At 44.2% G+C, this 23,482-nt stretch overlaps 1 protein-coding gene across 2 annotated transcripts in view; it reads right to left on the bottom strand.

Annotated features, from left to right (window-relative positions):
* Window positions 1–23,482, bottom strand: part of LOC142648710 (SURP and G-patch domain-containing protein 2-like) — an 89,314-nt gene that overhangs the window by 41,674 nt on the left and 24,158 nt on the right. For both annotated transcript variants that reach the window (XM_075825469.1, XM_075825470.1), the window contains exon 4: window positions 5,786–5,885. In XM_075825469.1, coding sequence (XP_075681584.1) covers window positions 5,786–5,885 — 100 coding nt within the window. The remainder of the gene's footprint in view (window positions 1–5,785; window positions 5,886–23,482) is intronic.

The raw sequence follows: 23,482 nt of genomic DNA, 5'->3' as shown, positions 1-23,482 counted from the left end.
TCGGATGGTATACGACACGTCACTTGTCACGTGGTGTAGTTCGGCTTCTTCTGCTTCACATGCAGTAACGCGCATGCGCTGTCACTGCTGTTCTCGCGGTCCCTGCTTTTCTCGAGATAACAGCAGGGGCTGCGCATGTGCGTTACAACAGAACAAGCCGATATACACCACGTCACAAGTGACGTGTCGTGTACCCGTCAAGAATTCAAGATCAACAACGCGGCAGAGCCGGAGCAGAGAGAGACGTCAACAATCAAGTTCCCGACGGCAGGATCTGGAAACGGGCCACTTTGGAAAACGTAAGTATATTACAAATGTATTTTATTTTTTTTAACTTCAATGATTTAATGGTGTTATTTAAAATATTCTGTTATCTCGGACAACCCCTTTAATGTAATAGTCCCCTTTTCTACTCTTTTGCATAATGTAGTAGATAGCATTTAAACGAGGCTATACATGTGTAATGTACTTAAAGAGGCTCTGTCACCAGATTTTGCAACCCCTATCTCCTATTGCAGCAGATCGGCACTGCAATGGAGATAAGAATAACGTTGTTTTTTTTTTTTTTTAACCGAGCATTTTTGGCCAAGTTATGACCATTTTTATAGCTATGTAAATGAGGCTTTCTAAAGTACAACTGGGCGTGTATTGTGTTCGTTACATCGGGGCGTTTTTACTTCTTTTACTAGCTGGGCGTTGTGTATAGAGGTATCATCCACTTCTCTTCACAACGCCCAGCTTCTGGCAGTGCAAAGACACAGCGTGTTCTCGAGAGATCACGCTGTGACGTCACTCACTTCCTGCCCCAGGTCCTGCATCGTGTCGGCCACATAGGCACCAGAGGCTACAGTTGATTCTGCAGCGGCATCAGCGTTTGCAGGTAAGTAGTTACATCGACTTACCTGCAAACGCCGATGCTGCTGCAGAATCAAATGTAGCCTCTGGTGCCGATGTGTCCTCGCTGGTCCGACGCGATGCAGGACCTGGGGCAGGAAGTGAGTGACGTCACAGCGTGATCTCTCGAGAACACGCTGTGTGTCTGCACTGCCAGAAGCTGGGCGTTGTGAAGAGAAGTGGATGATACTTCTATACACAACGCCCAGCTAGTAAAAGAAGTAAAAACGCCCAGATGTACGCACATAATACACGCCCAGTTGTACTTTTACTTTAAACACGCCCAGTTGTAACTTTAGAAAGCCTCATTTACATAAATATAAAAATGGTCATAACTTGGCCAAAAATGCTTGTTTTTTTAAAAAAAACAAACGTTACTCTTATCTCCATTGCAGCGCCGATCTGCTGCAATAGCAGATAGGGGTTGCAAAATCTGGTGACAGAGCCTCTTTAAGACAGCCTTTTATACTGCTCCCAATTTTAATCATGGATAATATAGCAGCGTATACAGTACAGCACAGCACTCTTGCTCATTCACAATGATACCCACTATGACTAGGATGCGCCTCTGCAGTTGTAAAAAGGCATTGGGGGGGGGGGGGGCTACTAGGTTGGGCCCACTCACATGTTTCTCCTACCCTGTGCTAAACCCCTAGCTACACCTCTGGACCTTCTCTAAACTTTCATCCTGAAGTGTTTTTCAATCCATAATAGGAAATAGAGGGGAAGTGGATTTAAACTCCACACAGATTGACTACTGATAACCCGTGGCAAGGAAACTGAACATCCTTCTACCCTCCTTTATTTTGAAGCCATTCCTAGAGCAAAGTGACACCATCACAATAATAACTTCAGTGATTCCCTACTATTTTGTAAAATAGTAATGAACTGTACCTCTGGTTTGGACTAACAATTTAAGGCTGGGTTCACACTGAGTTTTTTTGCAGGCAGAAAATGTGCCTCAAAATTCCGTTTGGAATTTTGAGGCAGATTTTGCTCTGCCTGCACACCTATTTTCTGAGTTTTTCGTGGCGTTTTTCTCCCTGCAACCATTGAGCACCGCGGGCAAAAAACACTTTCTCTGCCTCCCATTGATGTCAATGGCAGGTCAGAGGTGTAAATGCCCGAAGATAGGGCATGTCCCTTTTTCCCGCGAGCCGGTATTTCCATTCGTGGGAAAAAACGCCTCCGCCTCCCATTGAATCAATGGGAGACATTTTCGGACGTTATTTGGCGCGTTTTCCGCGTCAAAAAACTGTGTGAACTGGTCCTAAAGCAGTTGTCCACTTTGGACAATCCTTTTCTGAAGGAAGAGTTCTCGTATTACAGGGTGCTACACTGCTGGAACCCTCAGTGATCAGGTCTATTTCATAAGGCAACCTGGCAGCAAGTGTTCAGTTCTACTGCAGCACTGCCACAGTGGAAATAAAGCATAAGGCTGGGTTCCCATGTAGCGCAAACGCTGCTGAATATCCGCAACGGAATTCTGTGCGGAGAAGCGGTAGAAATTACAGTAGCAGCAAAGTTAATGTGATTTGAACAAACCTCATCCACATGCTGCAGGGGAAAATAAAAAATAAAAGTCAGCTAAGAAACAGTTCATAAATTGACCTGCAGTGTGTTTTTTTAATCCGCAGCATGTCAAGTTAAGCGGCTGGAATTGTTACCATTTTGTTGTGGGGCGGTAAAACCTGAAACAAATAGCAAATGTTGCGATTTTTGCAGTGGAAACACATTGTGGCTTTATCTGGGGCGTAACTAGTCAACACTGGGCCCCATAGCAAACTTTTGACTAGGTCCCTCTCCCCTGAGTGCTACACACAGCCCGCTCTTGTAGATAGTGCCCCCTGTAATTAGTGCCATACAGCCCCCTCCTGTAGACAGTGCTATACAGCGTCCCCTGTAGACAGTCAGATGCTTTCAAGTATCTGAAAGAGGGACAATCGATGCGGCGCGTAGCGAAAAATTTCTTTTAAGCCACGCCTCTAATCCCACTCCATCTCCGCCCATACACGCCCGGTTCAGCCCACACAGTATGATGCTCCCATAGTGCCCCCCACACAGTCCAATGCCCCCATACAGTATGATGCCCACAAATGCCCAAATTCCCCCATGCAGCATAATACCCCCATAGCTGTACCCACAGTAGAATGCTCCCCATAGCTGCCCCCACACCGTATATGCAACGCCTCTCACGGCTGCCCCCACACCGTATATGCAACGCCTCCCACGGCTGCCCCCACACCGTATATGCAACGCCTCCCACGGCTGCCCCCACATAGCTGAATGCCCAACATAGCTGCCCCCACATAGCTGAATGCCCCACATAGCTGCCCCCACACAGTAGAATGCCCCACATAGCTGCCCCCACACAGTAGAATGCCCCACATAGCTGCCCCCACACAGTAGAATGCCGCCCATACAGTATATAATGCCCCTATAAATGCCACCATATCAGCCCCCCTCCCATACCCAGTCAAATGCCTTATAGTGCCTAATAGAAAAATAATAAACTAATTACTTACCTATTCCCGTTCCCATGACGGGTGGCTGATCCTTATCCTCTGGTCTGTGCTGTGAGTGACTCAGCACAGACCGACGTGATGAGGTCACAACATCGTGCCTGCCTGCGCTGAGCCTCTCACGGCAGAGTGTATGCTGGAGAAAGGAGCCATTGCTCCAGCATTCAGGAAGTGGAACCAGAATGAAGTGCTGTAAAATTTCCTGGTAGACGGCTGCGTTGACTCTGGACTTAATAAAACACAGTGGACCAACACCAGCAGATGACATGGCTCCCCAAACCATCACTGACTGTGGAAACTCCACGCTGGACCACAAGCAACTTGGATTGACGCCTCTCCAGTCTTCCTCCAGACTCTGGGACCTTGATTTCCAAATGAAATGCAAAATTGACTTTCATCTGAAAACAGGACTTTGGACCACTGAGCAACAGTGTTGGTCCACTGCGTTATATCAAGTCCAGAGTCAACGAATCCGTCTAGCAGGAAATTTTAGAGCACTTCATGCTTCCCTCTGCTGACAAGCTTTATGGAGATGCTGATTACATTTTTCAGCAGGACCTGGCACCTGCCCACACTGCCAACAGTACCAATACCTGGCTTAATAACCACAGTATCACTCCACTTGATTGGCCAGCAAACTCGCCTGACCTAAACCCCATAGAGAATCTATGGGGTATTGTCAAGAGGAAGATGACACCAGATCCAACAATGCAGACGAGCTGAAGGCCGCTATCAAAGCAACCTGGGCTTCCACAACACCTCAGCAGTGCCACAGGCTGATCGCCTCCATACCACGCCGCATTGATGCAGTAATTCATGCAAAAGGAGCGCCGACCAAGTATTGAGCGGATATACTGTACATACTTTTTAGTAGGCCAACATTTCGGTTATTAAAGATAATTTTTGAAATTGGGCTTATTTAATATTCTAATTTTCTGAGACACTAAATTCTGGGTTTTCATTAACTATTAGCCATAATCATCAACATTACAAGAACAAAATGCTGGAAATAGATCCCTCTGTGTGTAATGAATCTATAGAATATATGCGCTTCACTTTTTTAATTGAATTACTGAAATAACACATTTTTGATGATATTCTAATTCATTGAGAAGGACTAGTATATATGATCAAGATTGGGAAACAAAATGTTCTCTGTTTTGACCCTCTCTCCGCTCTGGACAGAAGTGTCACGTTTATGGCAAGGAAGCGCTTTCCTAGCTAGATGGCACAGTGCTTGTTTTAAATACTCCATGCCGCAAGGCTTCAGGTTAAAAGAATCACTTTGATGCCTTTGGTTCCGCAGTCTAAAAATTTAGGAGCCATATTTGCTCCCATGCCTACAATACAAATTTTCTGTACACTGGTGCTTTGTGCCCATTAGATTCAAGACAGAAAAATCCTGCCTATTGCTGTTGAAAGGCCACAAATGTTATTTTGCGTATTATTTGGAGCTTACAATAATAAGCTTTTGTAGCCAAGTGAATCCCTAGAGTTAGGCATGGTGCAAGGATCAACCAGGGAAAGCGAAAGGAGATCTGTCCACACTGCCAATTTGGTGTCACCCGTATTCCACCCGTATTTATGGGCACGTTTTCGCTGCAAAATTGCACTGCAGCAATCGGCAGCCCTTCCCGCAGAAAAAGTAAAAGAAATACATACTTACCCGGCCGTTGTCTTGGTGACGCGTCCCTCTCTTGACATCCAGTCCGACCTCCCTGGATGACGCGGCAGTCCATGTGGCCGCTGCAGCCTGTGATTGGCTGCAGCGGTCACATGGGCTGAAACGTCATCCCAGGAGGCTGGACTGGAGGAAGAAGCAGGTAAGTATGGGTAAGTATGAACGTCTTTTTTTTTTTTTTTTTACAGGTTGCTCTATATTGTGATCGGAAGTCACTGTCCAGGGTGCTGAAACAGTTACTGCCGATCGTTTAACTGTTTCAGCACCCTGGACAGTGACTATTTACGGACATCGCCTAGCAACGCTCCCGTAATTACGGGTGCACACACACGTAGTCACCCGTAATTACGGGAGCCCCATAGACTTCTATGGGCCTGCCCGTGCCGTAATTACGGCCTGAAATAAGATATGTTCTATATTTTTCAACGGCACGAGCACCTTCCCGTAAGCATACGGGGAGGTACCCGTGGCCAATAGAAGTCCATGGGCCCGTAAAAACGTGCTGTAATTACGGCCCGTAATTACGGGCGTTTTTACGTTCATGTGCATGGGGCCTTAGAATGTGGCATTCTAAAAGGTGAAATTTTGCGGTGGTCATTCAGGCATCTGAATGCCTTGGCCTTGAAAGTGTTAAAAGTTTCCATATATTTAATCCCATCTCCCCCGCCAATTTGCAAAAAGTTCTTACCAAAATTCAGACTTCTGTCCACCTGCTTGGTTTCCTTTTTTTGCATCTTCTAGAAGCTTATCAATGGTAGCAACAACTTTGGGATCAGCTGCTTTCATTACTTTGAGATAAAAAAAAAAAAAAGAAAGTTAAGACAGTCAAAGCTTAAAGGAACAGTGTCATCACAAATAATTTTTTTATATGTTAAAGATGTTAGTGCTTTAATAAAAACGTTTATTTTCATTTGTGTGTTTGTGTTTTACTGTTTCTTATTTTTACACTTTTTCTTCCCTATGGGGGCTGCCATTTTTTGTTCCATTTCTGTGTGTGTCGATTAACGACACACACAGACATGGAATACGGCAGCCACAGTCCCATAGGGACTGTGAACGGCTCCCGTCCCATTGACTGCCGTGTACGGCGTCTGTGTGGGAACTGCGCATGCGCCGCTCCCACACAGTCCTATTCGAAATTGGCGCCGTCCGGCGCCATTTTCCTGTGGACCGGAAGTCGCGGCCGGACAGTAATATTACTATTTCCGGTCGCGGCTTCCGGACTTGTGCACATGGAACAGCGGCAGCAAAGGGAGCGGACGGGCCGGAGGGAGCCGCGGCGGCAGGAGCAGGTAAGAGATTTCAATGTATGTTAGTGTTTGTGTGTGTTTACTACTGTATGTAAACCTACTACACTGTGGGTTACCTCAAAAAATGGCGACACACAGTGTAGGAGGTTAAACCTTTCAAACCCCTCGTTTATCCCGGCACTAGCCAGGATAAAGGAGGGGGGGATGCTGAGAGCTCACTAGAGCGAGGGCTTTTAACCCAATGTTGCAATGCTGCAATTTTGGGAACAGCTCCATCTAGTGACCAAAAATGGGTAGTATTATAAATTAGAAATAATTTATAATATTACATGGACTCGTGCAAAAAAATAAAAAAAATTTGAACAATGTTTAATCACCCACACACTAAATGTTTAATTTTTAAAAAAAAAACATGTTTTTCTGGCAACACATTCCCTTTAAAAAAACAAATAAATAACCTACTAACAAGACATCTGTCCAGATAAAAGTTAAACACAAAAAGATTGAAGGCTGTGTGCACTTGTGCAACTATTTTAAAAGCAACTTTACAAATAGTCTGCGAAACAAAAAAATAAAAATAAAAAAATACAAACGCTGCCCCAGCTTCTAGTTTAACCCCTTAACCCCTTGAGTACCCAGCTCATTTTGGCCTTGAGGACCAGACCCATTTTTTCAAATCTGACATGTATCACTTTATGTGGTAATAACTCTGGAATGCTTTTACCTATCCAATTGATTCTGAGATTGTTTTCTCGTGACATATTTTAGTTTAGTGCAAAAATTTGGTCGATAAATTCATTGCTTATTTGTGAAAAACACCAAGATTTAGAGAAAATATGAAGAAATTATGATTTTTCCCATTTTAAATGTATCTGATTGTAAAACAGATAGTAATACCACACAAAATAGTTACTAATTAACATTTCCCATATGTCTACTTTATGTTTGCATCGTTTTTTGAACATCCTTTTATTTTTCTATGACCTCACAAGGCTTAGAACTTTAGCAGCAATTTCTCATATTTTTAAGAAAATTTCAAAAAGCTATTTTTTCAGGGACGAGTTCAGTTCTGAAGTGGTTTTGAGTGCCCTATATATTAGAAACCCCCATAAAACACCCCATTTTGAAAACGGCACCCCTCAAAGTATCCAAAACAGCATTCAGAAAGTGTTTCAACCCTTTAGGCGTTTTACAGGAATTGAAGGAAAGTAGAGCTGAAATTTTCAAATTTCATTTTTTTTTACAAAATTCATATGTAATACATTTTCTTCTGTACCACAGAAGGTTTTACCTGAGAAACGCAACTCAACATTTATTGCCCAGATTCTGCAGTTTTTAGAAATATCCCACATGTGGCCCTAGTGCGCTAATGCACTGAAACACAGGCCTCAGAAGCAAAGGAGCACCTCTTGGATTTTGGGGCCTCCTTTTTTCAGAATATATTTTAGGCACCATGTCAGGTTTGAAGAGGTCTTGTGGTGCCAAAACAGTGGAAACCCCCAAAAGTGACCATTTTTTAAACTACACCCCTCAGGGAATTTATCTAGGGGTATAGTTAGCATTTTTACCCCACAGGTATTTTGCTATATTTTCTGGAGTTAGACTGTGAAAATGAAAATCTACTTTTTTTCTGGAAAAGCGTAAAAATTTCTAATTTTTGCAAGAAATAAAGGAGAGAAAGCACCCCAACATTTGTAAAGCAATTTCTCGCGATTACGGAAATACCCCATATGTGGTAATAAACTGCTGTTTGGACCCACAGCAGGGCTCAGAAGGGAAGGACCCCCATTTGGATTTTGGAGCTCTGATTTTACTGGAATGGTTTTCAGTGCCATGTCACGTTTGCAACGCCCTGGAGGGACCTAAACAGTGGAATCCCCCCAAAAGTGACCCCATTTTGGAAACTATACCCCTCAAGGAATTTTTCTAGTGGTATAGTTAGCATTTTGACCCCACAGGTTTTTTGCTGAATTTATTGGAATTAGTCTGTGAAGATGAAAAGAGACTTTTTTTTGGAAAACACACAGAATTTTCTAATTTTTATAAGGAATAAAGGAGAAAAAGCACCTCAACATTTGTAAAGCAATTTCTCCTGATTACGGTAATACCCCATATGTGGTAATAAATTGCTGTTTGGACCCACGGCAGGGCTAAGAAGGGACGGAGCACCATTTGGATTTTGCAGCTCAGATTTTGCTGAATTGGTTTCTGGGGGCCATGTCGCATTTGCAGAGTTCCTGAAGTACCAGTACAGTAGAAATTCCCCAGATGTGATCCCAATTTGGAGACTATACCCCTGAAATAATTAAATTAGAGGTGTAGTGAGCATTTTGAGCCCTCAGGTGTTTTATAGATTTTATTAGAATTGGTCCGTGAAAATGAAAACATTTTTTTTTCCAATAACCTGTAGCTTTAGCTCAGAATGTTTCATTTCCACAAGGAATACAGGAGAAAAGACACCCCAAAATGTGTTACACAATTTCTCCCGATTACGGAAATACCCCATATGTGGTTGTAAACGGCTATTTGGACATACATCAAGGGTCTAAACGGAAAAAGTGCAATTTCGTTTTTGGAGTGGAGATTTTACAAAATTTGTTTTTGACGCCATGTTGCATTGCGCTGAGGTACGAGTACAGTCAAAACTCCAGAGAAGTGACCCCATTTAGAAAACTACACCCCTCAAGGAATTCATCTAGAAGTGTAGTGAGCATTTTGACCCCCAAAGGTTTTGCAGAAATTAGTGCACAGTGGAGGTTGCAGATTGAAAATCTAAATTTTCCACATATATGCTATTTCAGTGCCCAATGCGTTGGGCCCAGCTTGTACCACTGGAGACATACACCCCATAAATTGTTAAGCGGTTCTCCAGAGTTCGGTAATACCCCATATGTGGTCATAAACTGCTGTTTGGGCACACTGCCAGGCCCAGAAGGAGCGCCATTTGGCTTTTGGAGCGCAGATTTTGCTTGGTAGTAGTTTTGTTTAGTGTTTTACTGATGTTTCAGTTTATAATGTGGGGGCATATGTAAGCTGGGCGGAGTGTATCAGGGTATATGTAAGCTGTGCGGAGTACATCAGGGTATATGTAAGCTGTGCGGAGTACATCAGGGTATATGTAAGCTGGGCGGAGTACATCAGGGCATATGTAAGCTGGGCGGAGTACATCAGGGTATATGTTTGCTGTGCGGAGTGTATCAGGGTATATGTAAACTGTGCGGAGTACATCAGGGTATATGTAAGCTATGTAGAGTACATCAGGGTATATGTAAGCTGGGCGGAGTACATCAGGGTATATGTAAGCTATGTAGAGTACATCAGGGTATATGTAAGCTGGGCGGAGTACATCAGGGTATATGTAAGCTGGGCGGAGTGCACCAGGTCATAATAGGATGATGTAATAATGGGGAGAATGAATAATAAAATTAATTATCCCTGGATAGTGACGTACGCTTTGAACCAATCCTTCAAGCACAGGCCGGATTTTTGGGTGCAGGAGTCGCACTTCTAAAGGGTGTCTGTGGTGTTATACAAAACATCCGCACTCCAGTATTGCCTAATCTTTGACTTCTTCACTAGCCCCATATGTAGCACAGACCCCAAAATGTCATAGTTTCCGCTGCATTTACAGGGTCTACCAGTGGGGGCTGCAAATGATGACGTGGGGTTTTAGGTGAAGAACTGCTGCACATATAAATTAGTCTGGGCCGTCGTTTTTCATTATTGCGTTCCAAGAGTCATAACGTTTTATTTTTCCGTGGACGAGCTGTGGGAGTGCTTAATTTTCATGGTATGAGCTGTCGTTTTTATTAGCATCATTTTGGGGTACATGCGATAATTTTATCAGTTTTTATTCCATTTTTTCTGAGGTGAGGAGACCAAAAAACAGAAATTCTTTTACTATTTTTTTTATAATTTTTTACCGGCGTTCTCTGTGCAGTATAAACAACATGTGTACTTTATTCTGCAGTTCGATACGATTATGGCAATACCAAATTTATATAGTTTTTATATGTTTTACTACTTTTACAAACTAAAAAACACTTTTTTCTAAATAAAATGTTTTGGTGTCACCATGTCCTGAGAGCCATAACTTTTTTATTTTTTTGTCGACGGAGCTTTGTGAGGGCTTGTTTTTTGCGTGACACACTAGTTTTTATTGGTACCATGTTTGGCTACGTGACTTTTTGATCACTTTTTATTCAATTTTTTTGGAAACAACGTGACCAAAAAAGGAAATTCTGCCATTGTTTTTTATGGTATTTTTTTTTACGGTGTTCACCGTGCGGGATAAATAATATGATATTTTTTTAGGTCAGGCCAATACGAACGCGGCGATACCTATTATGTCTACTTTTTGTCTTTTTTTTTCAAATCATAAAGGGCTTTATCAGGGAAACAAGGCCATTATTGTTTTTATTACGTAAAACTTTTATTTATCTAAACCGTTTTTTTTACTTTTTTTCACTTTTTATTTTACACATACTAGGGGACTGGAAGATCTGATCTTCTGATCCCCTGCACAATACACTGCACTACTTCTGTATGTACTGATGTAGTGCAGTGTATTGTAACTGTCACTTTACAACTGACAGTTGAGCCTATTACGTCCTGCCTTGGGCAGGACCTAATAGGCTCCCGTACCTGGCAACCAGGAAGCCGTTGCTAGGCTTCCTGGTTGCCATTGCAACCATCAGAACCCCGCGATTTTTCGCGGGGGGGGGGGCAATGGGGTGCAGAGGGAGCCCCCTCCCTCTGTATAAATCACTTAAATGCCGCTGTCGCTATTGACAGCGGCATTTAAGGGGTTAAACTACAGCGATCGGAGAGGACAGCGATCGCTGTAGTTGCAGTGGGATGTCGGCTGTATATTACAGCCGACATCCGATGAAGATGGAGCGAGCACAGCTCCTGTGCCCGCTTCATCCTCAGGGCGTTACTATACGCCCATTTTCGGGAAGGGGTTAATAAAAATAGTGTTTTGTTTTTTTAAACCGCTTTCTCTGATCTCCTCACGTATCTCACAGAAATGAGGAGATCAGAGCAAGTGACAGGAGCTTTCTCCTGCAGACGACGTCACAGACGGCTGTGATTGGTCAGTCTTCAGAGACTGACCAATCACAGCAATCGCCAGCATTGGGGACTGCTAATTGGTCCCCAAGCCGGTAGAAGAGACGGTTAGCTGTCAATGACAGCTGCCGCCGCTGTTATGTCACTATGTGATTTCACATAGTGACAGTTTATTCCTACTCCGTAATAGTACGGCGAAGGTACGCTGGAATAAGCGGCCAGCGACGTACTATTACGGCGAAGGTACGCAAGGGGTTAATGACCAGCCTATTTTAAACCTTAATGACCAAGCCATTTTTTACGTTTTTCCATCGTCGCATTCCAAGAGCTATAACCTTTTTATTTTTGCGTCGACATAGCTGTATAAGGTCTTGTTTTTTGCGGGACAAGTTGTATTTTTTAATAGCACCATTTTGGGGGACATATTATTTATTGATTAACTTTCATTAACTTTTTTTTGGGGGGGGGAAATAGAAAAAAAACCCCTGAAATTTCGCCACACTTTTTTGCATCTTAAATCTATGCAGTTTACCGTGTGATAAGTAACACAATAACTTTATTCAGCAGGTTGTTACGATTGCAACGATACCAAATTTGTATCGTTTTTGTATGTTTTACTACTTTTACACAGTAAAAACGCTTTTTTTTTTAAAATTATTTGTTTTTGTGTCTCCATATCTGAAGAGCCGTAAAGTTTTTATTTTTTCGCCGATGCAGTTGTGTGAGGGCTTTTTTTTTTGCGGGAAGACTTGTTTTTATTGGTATCATTTTGGAGTAGATGCGACTTTTTGATCACTTTTTATTACATTTTGTTTAAAGTCAGGATTCACAGAAAACAGCAATTTTTCCATAGTTTATTACATTTTTTACGGCGTTCACCGTGCGGGTTAAATAATGTAATAAATTTATACCAAATATGTGTAACTTTTTAACTTTATTTTGTTTTTTTAATAGTAAAGCATTTTGTAAGGGGAAAAGCTGGGTTTTTCATTTTTTTTCAAATTAACTTTATTAAACTTTTTTTTTCTTTTTTACTAGTCCCACTAGGGGACTATAATATGCGATTATATGTATTGCAGTGTATTACTGCCTGTCCGTTTAAAACAGACAGGCATCTGCTAGGTCATGCCTCCGGAATGATCTAGCAGGCATTCATTATTGGCAGACCTGGGGGCCTTTATTAGGACCCCGGCTGCCATTAGAGACACAGACACTCGGCGATCGTATCGCCGGGTGTTGGTGGGGGAGAGAGGGAGCTCCCTCCCTCTCTCCAAAACCACTCACATGCGGTGCACGCTATTGTGCACCGCATCGGAGAGGTTAAACAGGTGAGATCGATACTTATATCGATCTCACCCGGCAGAGCAGGGACGATCCCAGCCCTAGCTGCCTCTAGGAGCTGAGAGCAGGGAAATTTGACGCTCCCTGCTCTGTTTACTTTATCCTGATGCAGTGCCGTAAAAAGGCATATGCATCAGAATAAAGCCCATTAGTGGCCGCCGTTAAAAGGCGTATTGGCGGTCACTAACGGGTTAAAAGGACTGGGTTAACAGTTTTGAAACAGCAAAACTGCCGACAGCGCTATATAGGGGAGGGCATTATAACAATACGCGTTGTCTCAGTCATGTCCGTTGCACGACAGAGAAAACAATTCCCCAAGCGTAGAAATCGCCACTTTCGGGTTTGAGTGACAGCTCTAGCAGCCAATCAGGAGACCGCTAGAGACGTCACTCAGAGGAGGAGGAGGAGTTGGTAGCGTTCCCTAAGGAGACGTCAGGAGGGCTTGCACATCAAGGGGCCACCTCAGTGCCACTTGCGGCCGCAGCATCGGGGGAATTAAACGTCCATTGTTCCAATGGCCTCCCCTTCCCCAAATAGCGAAGTTTTAAAGCCTTAAAATTGCAGTCAGATTCCCTTTAACCTACAAACAGGGGCCAATGAAATGGAGCAACAAAAACCGAGTAGACACAAAAAAAAAAAAAAAAATTATATTTGCAAAATTGTATTTTTTATTTTAGATTTAAAAAGAAAAAAAAAAAAAATTGGGGAAATTCACATTGTACCAAAGCACACATATTGCAAGCCTTGACTAAACAATAAGTTGTGATGTATTTTTTTTTATATCCATGGATTAACAGGGGGACACAGATCACGGGTATATATGCTGCTGCCACTAGGAGACTTGACACTATGAAATAAAAAAAGGTTACTCCTCCTACAGGACATACCCTGCTATTCCGTCTGTCCGCAAGCAGTAGGAGAAGCAGAAACAAGGAAAGATATGTCAAACACGAGAGGAGAATACCTTAAACGGACAACCGTAAATGATCACAGGACATGGTAAGTTACTTCAGAGATGCCTGCAATACCTTGCAACCCAGAGAAGCATCTGCAGAGGCAAAAGGTATGCAACTCGTAGAACCTGACAAGTGCGTGCAGAGAAGACCAACCATGTGGCTGCCTTGCTCAATTGAAGGGCAAAGGCCTGATGGCACACAGCCCAGGAAGCCCCAACCACTCTGGTAGAGTGGGCCATGACCCAGAATGGGGGGACCTTTGCCCCGAATGTGATAAAGTCTTGCGGACAAGCATTCGAATTCACAGAGCAACGGTGACCTCAGAGGCCGCCAAACCCTTTCTGTGGGCCTCTGGGAGGATGAAGACGGAATCCGACTGCTGGAAGGAAGAAGTGACAGAGTTCATTCCGCAGATAACACACACAACATCCAGGTTGTGGAGTGTAAAAAGGAAAGTGAGGCAGCACCACCAAATTTGTGAAAATAATGATCCGTTTATTCCACTCGTGTGCGACGTTTCAGCTCAGTGTGAGCCTTTCTCAAGGCTCACACGGAGCTGAAATGTTGCACACGAGTGGAATAAACGGATCATTATTTTCACAAATTTGGTAGTGCTGCCTCACTTTCCTTTTTACGTCTATCGGGTCATTGGACTGTGACCTAAGAGGCTTGCACCCAACTTATATCCTATTGTTGATAAATGGATAAATAGACTCCAAGCGTATATCGGTTACAGGCTAGGTAAAGTTTAAGAGACCAACTTCCCCCCATAATGTATCAGATAGACTGCTCCATGATTATCAAACCATACCGAAGAAAAAATTAGAGCATAACGTCTGAGTATACAAGAATATATCAATTTTATTTTTAGAAAATAACATACAATTAAAAACACTTCATAAGAAGACTCTAGTACCAATACCGTGGTACATCATACAGCACAGGACAGTATTACGTGATGAAATGGTATATAGGGCAAAACCATATATGCTACCCACACAGTCAAATATGTAAAATATCTCAAAGTGGATTATATACTGATGATCCACAGCGTCCTCTCAGTTATATATAAATACAGTGGATATTACCAGGTCACAAGGGAGTCACATAGGGAGAATCAGTAAATAAACGGTGAGCAGTTGTAGTAATGCAGTCTTACCCATTCAAAACGAGAGTATCAACATACGTCCGTGCTGAACGGTCCACAGAAGAACCCCAACGCACGTTTCGCTGTTTTTGGTCGCTTCCTCAGGGGGTACATTAAACCCAGTGTGTGTGGTCCTTTTATAGTGTGTGTGTGTGTGTGTGTGTGTGTGTGTGTAATGAAATGAATCCACATTAGCGCCGAGACAATATATATCCTATTGTCCAGTGCTGCTGATGATATTTGCTTGTTTCAGGTTGTGAAGTGAATGCTCCCTCAGATGACTGGGAGAAGGCCACAAAGACAATATCCTTGTTCATGTGGAAGCCCGAAACACTTTAGGCAAAAAAGGCGGCAACGCGCAGAGCTCAACCTTGTCTTGGTGAAGAGTAAGAAATGGAGGAGAACGTCGAGAGACACCAACTGAGACACCAACATTCAAATGGAGTTGACTCAAAAGACATCCAAAACCACATACAGATCCTAAGCAGGGATCGGAGGATGCTAAGGGGGGGGGACCGCATCAGCCACCCCTTGCCAAGCAACAAAAAAGTCTTAAAGAGGCTCTGTCACCAGATTATAAATGCCCCATCTCCTACATAATCTGATCGGCGCTGTAATGTAGATAAAAAGAAGAAGTGTTTTTGATTTTGAAAAACTATCATTTTTGAGCAATTTTCGATTTATGCTAATTAGTTTTTTAATAACCAACTGGGCGTGTTTTTACTTTTTACCAACCGGGCGTTGTACAGAGTGTATGACGCTGACCAATGATTGTTCCAGCCCAGCTTCTTTCACTGCACAATCACACTGTAACAATGAGAAGTGTATGCCGCTGATTGGTCACTGATTGGTCAGCGTCATACACTCCTCTGTACAACGTCCAGTTGGTAAAAAGTTAAAACACGCCCAGTTGATTATAAACGAATTAGCATAAATCTAAAATTGCTCATAACTTCCTCAAAAAGGATCGTTTTTCAAAATAAAAACCACTATTAATCTACATTACAGCGCCGACCAGATTATGTAGGAGATAGGGCACTTATAATCTGGTGACAGAGCCGCTTTAATGATGTCAGCCTTAGACGACAACAGGTAAACAAATAAATGGAAAACGTAGACACCTGCCTCGTCAAGCAGCTGAGAGAAAGACCGTGATCCAAACCACTTTGTAAAAAGGATAGAATCCCTGACAAGAACAAAAATGCAAGGTAGGAAGCTTGCGATCCTCACACCAACTGAGGTAAGCCTTTCATGCACAACTGTAGACGCAGGCTGAAGAGAGCTTTCTGGCATAGTGAGAATAACACTCTCCGAAAAAAAAAATACAAAATGTGTGTATATGTATATATATATATATATATATATATATATATATATATATATATATATATGAGCCCTCAGAACAGGGGTCCCTGAGAGAGAAGGTCCGGACGGAGAGGTAAAGGCCACGAGACGTCGGCCAACAGGGACACGAGGTCCATGTTCCAAAAGCGGCGCAGCAACCCATTCCACCTTGAGCTGTCGGAGGAGGCGCGGCAGGAGGAGGCAAGATGAACAGGAGACAAAGTATGACCAAGAATCCACGAGAGCATCCACGGCGCAGGCCTCTAGATCCCAAAGTTCAGGAGATGAAGCAGGGGACCTGTCGATTGAACCTGGAGGCCATCAAGTCCACGTCCGGACGACCGCACCTGATACAAATTTGGTCGAAGACATTTTGATGAAGAGACCACTCCTGGGATCCAGGGCTTCACGACAGAGCCTGCTACCTAATTGTCGACTCAATGAACGTGAGACTAGGGTCATGGAAGCCTCAGCCATCACTGCGGTGCCACGAGTGCAGCCCTGGCAATTTAGATAGATAATTCACAGCCGTGGCATCGTCCGTCTGAAAACTCACCAGGTAGATGTGTCCTTGATGTCCACAGAAGAAAGTAAATTCCGGTCCCATGGAAACAATGACAGATCGGAAAGCTCCCATCCAAAAATGATGGACCCAAATATGCACGTTGATGCGCTTGAGATCCAGGATGGGCCGAAATGAACGGTCCTTCTTGGGGGATGACAAAAGGTTGGAAAAAAAGCCCCGTAACCGATTTCAAGAATGATGACCCCGTGAAGAAGCAAAAGTCGACTGCCCCAAAAAAAAGGCGCTGCCCAAGATGGGGGACTGTGGAACAGCGGACTGAAAGAAACTCTCTGCTCTGGAGGGAGGCTGGAAAATTCAATTTGGCATCCTCAAGATACTACCTCAAACCCAGGCGCCCGAAATGTGAGATAGCCAGACGTCCTTGATGTGAAGAAGCCTGCCCCCCCCCCAACCCAAGGAAAGTAGAGTGGGGGGCACACCTTCAGGCGGAAATGGCCTTGCCGGTTCCAACCTATGCAGGTGGAGGCCAGGGACGCCAGGAGGGTCAGGTCTTGTAGGAAGGTTTGACCTTCGGATACTGGCGAGTCTGCGGCCTGGAGGAAGAGGTGCTGGGGAAAACACGAAAGGAATGAAAACATGGACCCGCCTCTTTGGCTGGGGTAGTGCGCTTAGGTGTATTCTGAGGAAGATCGATGCTTTTGCCACCTGTGGCTTCTGAGATAATCTCATCTAACCTAGGCCCAAAGAGATGGGACCCTAAAAAAGGTAGAGCAGTTAGGGAGCACTTGGAGGCTGAATCAGCAGACCAAGCATTGAGCTAGGCGGTCCTACAAACAGCGACAGAGGAAGCAGAGGTTCGTGCCACCAGGTGGGGAGCGTCAAGTGCAGCTTTGATCTGTTTCCTTATCCCCAATACGTCCAAGTATATCTGCAACTAGTTCCTCCTGAGGAGGCCATGACTGAGTTTGTAAGCCTATTGAGTGACGACTGCAAACCCAGAGCCGGAGCAGAGAGAGACGTCAACAATCAAGTTCCCGACGGCAGGATCTGGAAACGGGGCCACTTTGGAAAACGTAAGTATATTACAAAAGTATTTATTTTTATAACTTAAATGATTTAATGGTGTTATTTAAAATATTATGTTGTTATCTCGGACAACCCCTTTAAAGACTACACCCTCTAGTTCCAACCGGGCTGGGAAAAAAGCCTGAGAACGTTGGGACTGAAAGAAAGAAATGGAGTCAATGGTAGGTGCATAATCAGTGACCTGAAGTGTGTCATGAACAGCTCTGGGAAGTGAGGTAGAACCCTTACCAACTAAATCTGAATCAGATAATTCACTATCAGACAAAGCATCTCTGCAAGGAGAGGAGGCACCAGACCTGACATCAGGGCCAGAAACAACTTGCACAGATATGGGGGGGTGGGGGGGTGAAACAGAAGACGACGGTGAAAATGAATGCAAGCGGGGAGCTTGATATGGACATTAGGTGAAGACATGGACGTGAAGCCCATAAGACGATGGGCAGAACAAGAACCCGGCGGTCGTTCAGACATGCCACCCAGAATGGACTAAGCAACGTTCGCCAGGTTATGAACTGTCGGGAAACAGGAATTAGCCCATTCCGGATCCACACCTATCACACCAGGAATGAGCAACACTGGGGGTGGCAGAAGTGCAGAGGCCACGGGCTTTTGTCTAGGACATCACATAAGAAAAAAAGACTGGCCACATGGAAATTTAGAATTGCACTTTGAGCAGGTATAATAAATGGCAGAGTTTGTCTGGCGTGAAGTCTCCACTTAAGGGTCAGACATGGCAGTAGAGAGACTTAACTTCACACTGCAGCAGTGCGAACAAAAAATAAAAACTGCGTAGCAAGTAGCACCCCTATTCAGGGAGTAATGGCTGCTTCACTTAGCGCTGCTAGAGAAGTGTACTAACTGAAAACTAGCACAGAAATAAAAAGAGCATGTTCCCTTAGGAAACAAACTCAGTGCCTGCAGCTAGGGCACCTGTAGGCGAATAAAGAAGCAAAGGTTGATCCTACCCAATTCCAAGATGTCAGAAGTCCTCCTCAGGCAAGAAGCAGCAGCTCTGTTCAGGAGGACAGCAGAGGGGAACAATGAAGCCCTGCACACCGAGCGCCGTGATCGACTGCTGGCAGTCATGCGAGTAGACCGGTCAATCAGGAGACATGATTCCCCATGAGACGACGAGAAAAAAAAAAAAAAAAAGGCACGCTGGAGCGCTATTGGTGCATACTATAAAGAAGTTCCCACCCCTGGCTGTGCATGGAAGTGCATAATGGCACCGCCAAGGTTATGGCACCAGCCATACACTAAAAAGTACCGGTTGCCCAAAAGAGTCAGGTAGCGTAGAGAGGGCTAAAACCCCAGGGAACAGGCTGGTCTGGTGGACCGCCACAGTGCACAGGCGTTGCCCTGGTTTCGGGTTTTTTTTTTTTTTTTTTAAGCAACACTCAGTAACGAACATGTACTAACCAGCAGGAACAGCCTACTCAGCATTACTGCTTTTACCAAGTGGACACTGGTGGGAGGGCGGTGACCCTAGTTTTTCATGATGAAACTAAAAATAGAATTCTTGGTAGAGACTGCTGCCATCAGCAGAAGTGTCTGCCTCCTACGACACTAAGGTAAGACTAAATAGCTCAATGTCTGTGGGCAGGACATATCCTGTAGGAGGAGTCACTTTTTATTTTTTTCTTCATAGTGTCAAGCCTCCTAGTGGCAACAGCATATGCCCACGGTCGGTGTCCCCGTAATGTAATGAACAATAAATATATTTTTTTTCATTAAAAAAAATGCAATCAGCATGGAATCGAGGGTCCAGCGTTGCCTGAATTTGAGAACGTGTCAAAAAGGAGTTTGCATGTTATTTTTAAAAAACGGTTCTTACAGTGTGGCACTTCTTACTTCTCATCGCTCATCTATGTCTAACAGCCTACCCATGCCCTACGTTGTGCCAATAACCTAAGACTAACATCCTCCATAATCAACCTCCCACTCCCGTCTCCAAGACTTTTGCGCTGCACCAATCCTCTGGAATGCGCTACCCCAGACAATCAAATTATTTCCACACCTGGAAAGGGTGGTTCACTTCCGGTATGACGTAGCCACGTCAAGACGTGCTGGCCGCCTCTCTCCTGCACCTCGCCTCGATGCCCCATCGTTGTATTGAAGACGCCGATGTTTAGGCGCCCCCTGCCTGCTTGACTCCACTGCTCGGACAGGAGGAGGTTTGCAAAGCTGTCAGCAACTCAGCTTCTCTCCAGGCCCCCTGTGGTAAGAAGCTGCTTTCCAGTGTGAGAGGACGGCCTTGAGCACAGGCCTCAGCTGTGAGCCCTGAGTCAGCTGGTCTGTTCCCTCCACCCCGTCGGCTTACTTGTTTCTGTGGCTCCGCTGCTCTGACCGAGCTGTTAGACCCTGGCTGTACTAATGACGTCTCTCCGATGCCTTCAGTGATGCTGTCGGGTGTTGACTCTGCTGTGAACTGTGAGCGGTGAATTGACTGCTCTGTCTCATTGCATCCTGCTGGCCTGTCTGTTACAGCTGCTCCAGCCCTGCTCTGGCCCCTACTGATGTTGCTAACGATGTTTCCAGCTTCTGTATAACTTATTTCATATTGCACTGACCAGTAGCTCTAGTCAGTTGCTGGTCGATTTGCTACTCCCCTCTGCTGCACTATTCTATAAAGTGAACTCGGCTGCTTGCAGTCGGCCGTCCAGAATGGATTCACACCCCTGGCGTTTAGAATAGGAGGATTATTCCCTGAGGTTCTATGCGTGGAGGGGTAAGATGCGGGACTTCTGCAAAGCACTATTTTGATATGATTTGTTATGTGGTTCTCATTTATAATTAATTGTATTGACGGAGGTGTATTGTCTTGGGTAACCCTCAGGTTTATCCAAAGAACCAATCTATTTTGAAGTATTATTTCTGTCTGAACTCGCTCTATAAAAAGCCTGTGATTATGCCACCGAAAGGTTCACAGAGAAGCTTATTTGGGGGCAAATCCCCAAAAGCCGCTGGGGGCAGAGGTGATCTCAATAATAAACTTGAGACAATATGGAAATCCCCCTTCGTTAAAATGCGTTTAGCCGAGAAGGGCTTAAAGGGGGCAGGGAGTAGTGAGGAACCCCCTGTCTGCCAAGAAACCTCAGTACCGACAGGAACTCTGGGAGATCCAGGAGGCATGCTGGCGGAAATTCTAGTAGCGGTTACAAAATCTAACGCCTGTTTGGAGGACCTGACAGCACAGATGGGGGAAGTTCAGTCCGAGATGGTACTGATGAGGAATGACCTTAAGAATATCCGGGAGAAACAACTAGAAGCTGAATGCAAAATTAACAACATGGAGAAAGAAGTTAAGGAGGCGAAGAAGGGATTAGCAGGAGCTATAATTGAGATGGAGATTTTGAAAAACAAAATGGTGGATATGGAGGACAGATCCCGACACTCTAACATCAGGATGGTGGGCTGCCCGGAGGGGCAGGATGAAAGAGATCTGGCGGAAGGGATACAAAAGTGGCTTGGGGGTCTTCTTGGAGAGCGGATTCTCTCCAAAGTGTTTCATATAGAGAGAACTCATGGAGTCCCAGCCAAAAGACCTGTCCCGGGCGCCCACCCACGCACCATTTTGATGAAGCTGCTTTGTTCAAGAGACCGGGACATTATTTTGAGGAGTACAAGAGAGCTGGGCACACTGATGTTTAATGGGGCAGAGGTGGCACTAAATCCGGACTATTCATATGAAACCCAAAAGAAAAGGAGTAGCTATAAGGCAATCAAGAAACGGCTGATTTAGGCCGGTCTGGCGTATTCATTATTGTTTCCGTCAATACCAAGAAAAAACGTTCTTTTTTGATTCAGCGGAGAAAGTTGGGGTCTGGCTGGACTCAAAGGGTTTGGGTTGAGTTGGGTACTATCTGTGCATCGGGGTAGAGTGATTGGGGAGAGTGAGGTGTGATCTAGGAAGGGAGCTGCGATCTGAATTATCGCAGGTCATTAGAGGAATGGGTGGTCAGTGGGGAGGTCGTGGAGGGGGCGGTTGTTTTTTTTTTTTTTTTTTCAAATTTTTATATTTTTCCAATTTTTTTTCCCCAATTTTTGTATATATTTTTATTTATTTTTTTTCTCTTTTTTTCACCTCTTTTCTTACTATAAATGGCAGTGACTAAAATAATGGTTTGGAATATAAGAGGTTTGGCAGACAGAATTAAGAGAGTGGTGGTCTTTGATATTATTAATAAACATCTCCCAGCAATTATTTGTTTATTGGAAACTCATTTAATTGCGGAACGTAAGTCATGGGTTAGTAGGGGTTGGGTGGGTCAGGAGTTTCACTCTTATTTTTCCACTTTTTCTCGTGGGGTCACCGTCTTGATTCATAATAAAATGAATTTTCAGGTCTCCTCAAAGTGGATAGATAGGGATGGAAGGTTTGTTTTTTTGTATGGAGAGCTGGAGCGGCGTACTTGCCTTCTGGCTTTTGTTTATATCCCCCCCCCCCTTTCTCATTAGATGTTTTAAGTAATTTGGTAAAGTTTAGGAATGATCATGAGGATTGTCCGATGTTGGTTATTGGTGATTTGAATAACGTTATGGATAGTCGTATGGATCGGTTTAGCCTTCAGGGAGTTCAGGCCGGGAGGAATCCGGGGAAATCTCGGCTTGCAATATTCTCTGAGGAGGTAGGATTATCAGACGTTTGGAGGATGAAATATCATGACAAGAAGGTTTTCTCGTGTTTTAGTCGTTCTCTGAACGTTATGTCTAGGATTGACTTGGCTTTGGCTAATGATTTCTTCTTGCCGGATATTGATAAGATGACATATGAACCACACACAGTCTCTGACCACTCTCCAGTTGTGGTTACCATTCAGAATGGTTCTGGAAGCCTTGCCTAGGTTTAAACTTAATGCACATTGGTTTTCGATAATCCAAGATCATGACGAGATTAAACAAGAGCTGGCTATGTTCTTGGATATTAATTTGAAAATCGGCCCATATTCACTTTGTCTGAGATGCCTTTAAGGCATATATAAGAGGCTTGTTTAGATAAAAAATCCAGCACCTGCGTAAAAACTTTTCTAAAGAGGAAACTAGATTGAGAGAGGAATCTTCTCATGCGGAGAGACAGTTCACCGGCGACCCGACTGCGCTGAACCAACAACAATTATATAAAACCCAACAAAGCTATAAGGAATTTCTGTTTAATAAAGCCCAGCAGAGGATCTTCTTCTCTGGGCAGAACTCCACACTGCTTGAGGATGATGCGCTCATAGACAAATTTTGGGTGGTCTGAATTTTGAAAGATTGGCGGAGGTGCAGAGGGTACAATTGGATGCCCCCCTGACGGTTGAGAAAGTGAGGGAGGCACTTGGGTGGATTGGAGGGGACTCCTCGCCCGGTCAGGATGGATTACCTTTTGAGCTGCACAGACGTTATGGAGTTGCTTCTCCCCTGTCTTTTGGAAGTCTTTAAGGAGTCATATGCGGTAGGGGGAGTATCTAGATCTATGTCAGAAGCCATGATCGTATTGATTCCTAAGAAGGATAAGGATTTGACGGATACAGGGTCGTACAGGGCCATATCTTTATTAAATACAGATGTGAAGCGGTTAGCTAAGGTGTTGGCAAGGAGGCTACAGCAGGTGATCCCAGGAATCATTCACCCAGATCAGAACGATTTTATTCCGGGTCGAAGTACTAGTAATTGTCTGCATAGA

This window comes from Rhinoderma darwinii, chromosome 1, assembly GCF_050947455.1.
Source record: "Rhinoderma darwinii isolate aRhiDar2 chromosome 1, aRhiDar2.hap1, whole genome shotgun sequence".
Lineage (NCBI taxonomy): Eukaryota > Metazoa > Chordata > Amphibia > Anura > Rhinodermatidae > Rhinoderma > Rhinoderma darwinii.
Note: the sequence above shows the minus strand (reverse complement) of the source record. Positions and strands in the feature narration are given on the sequence as shown.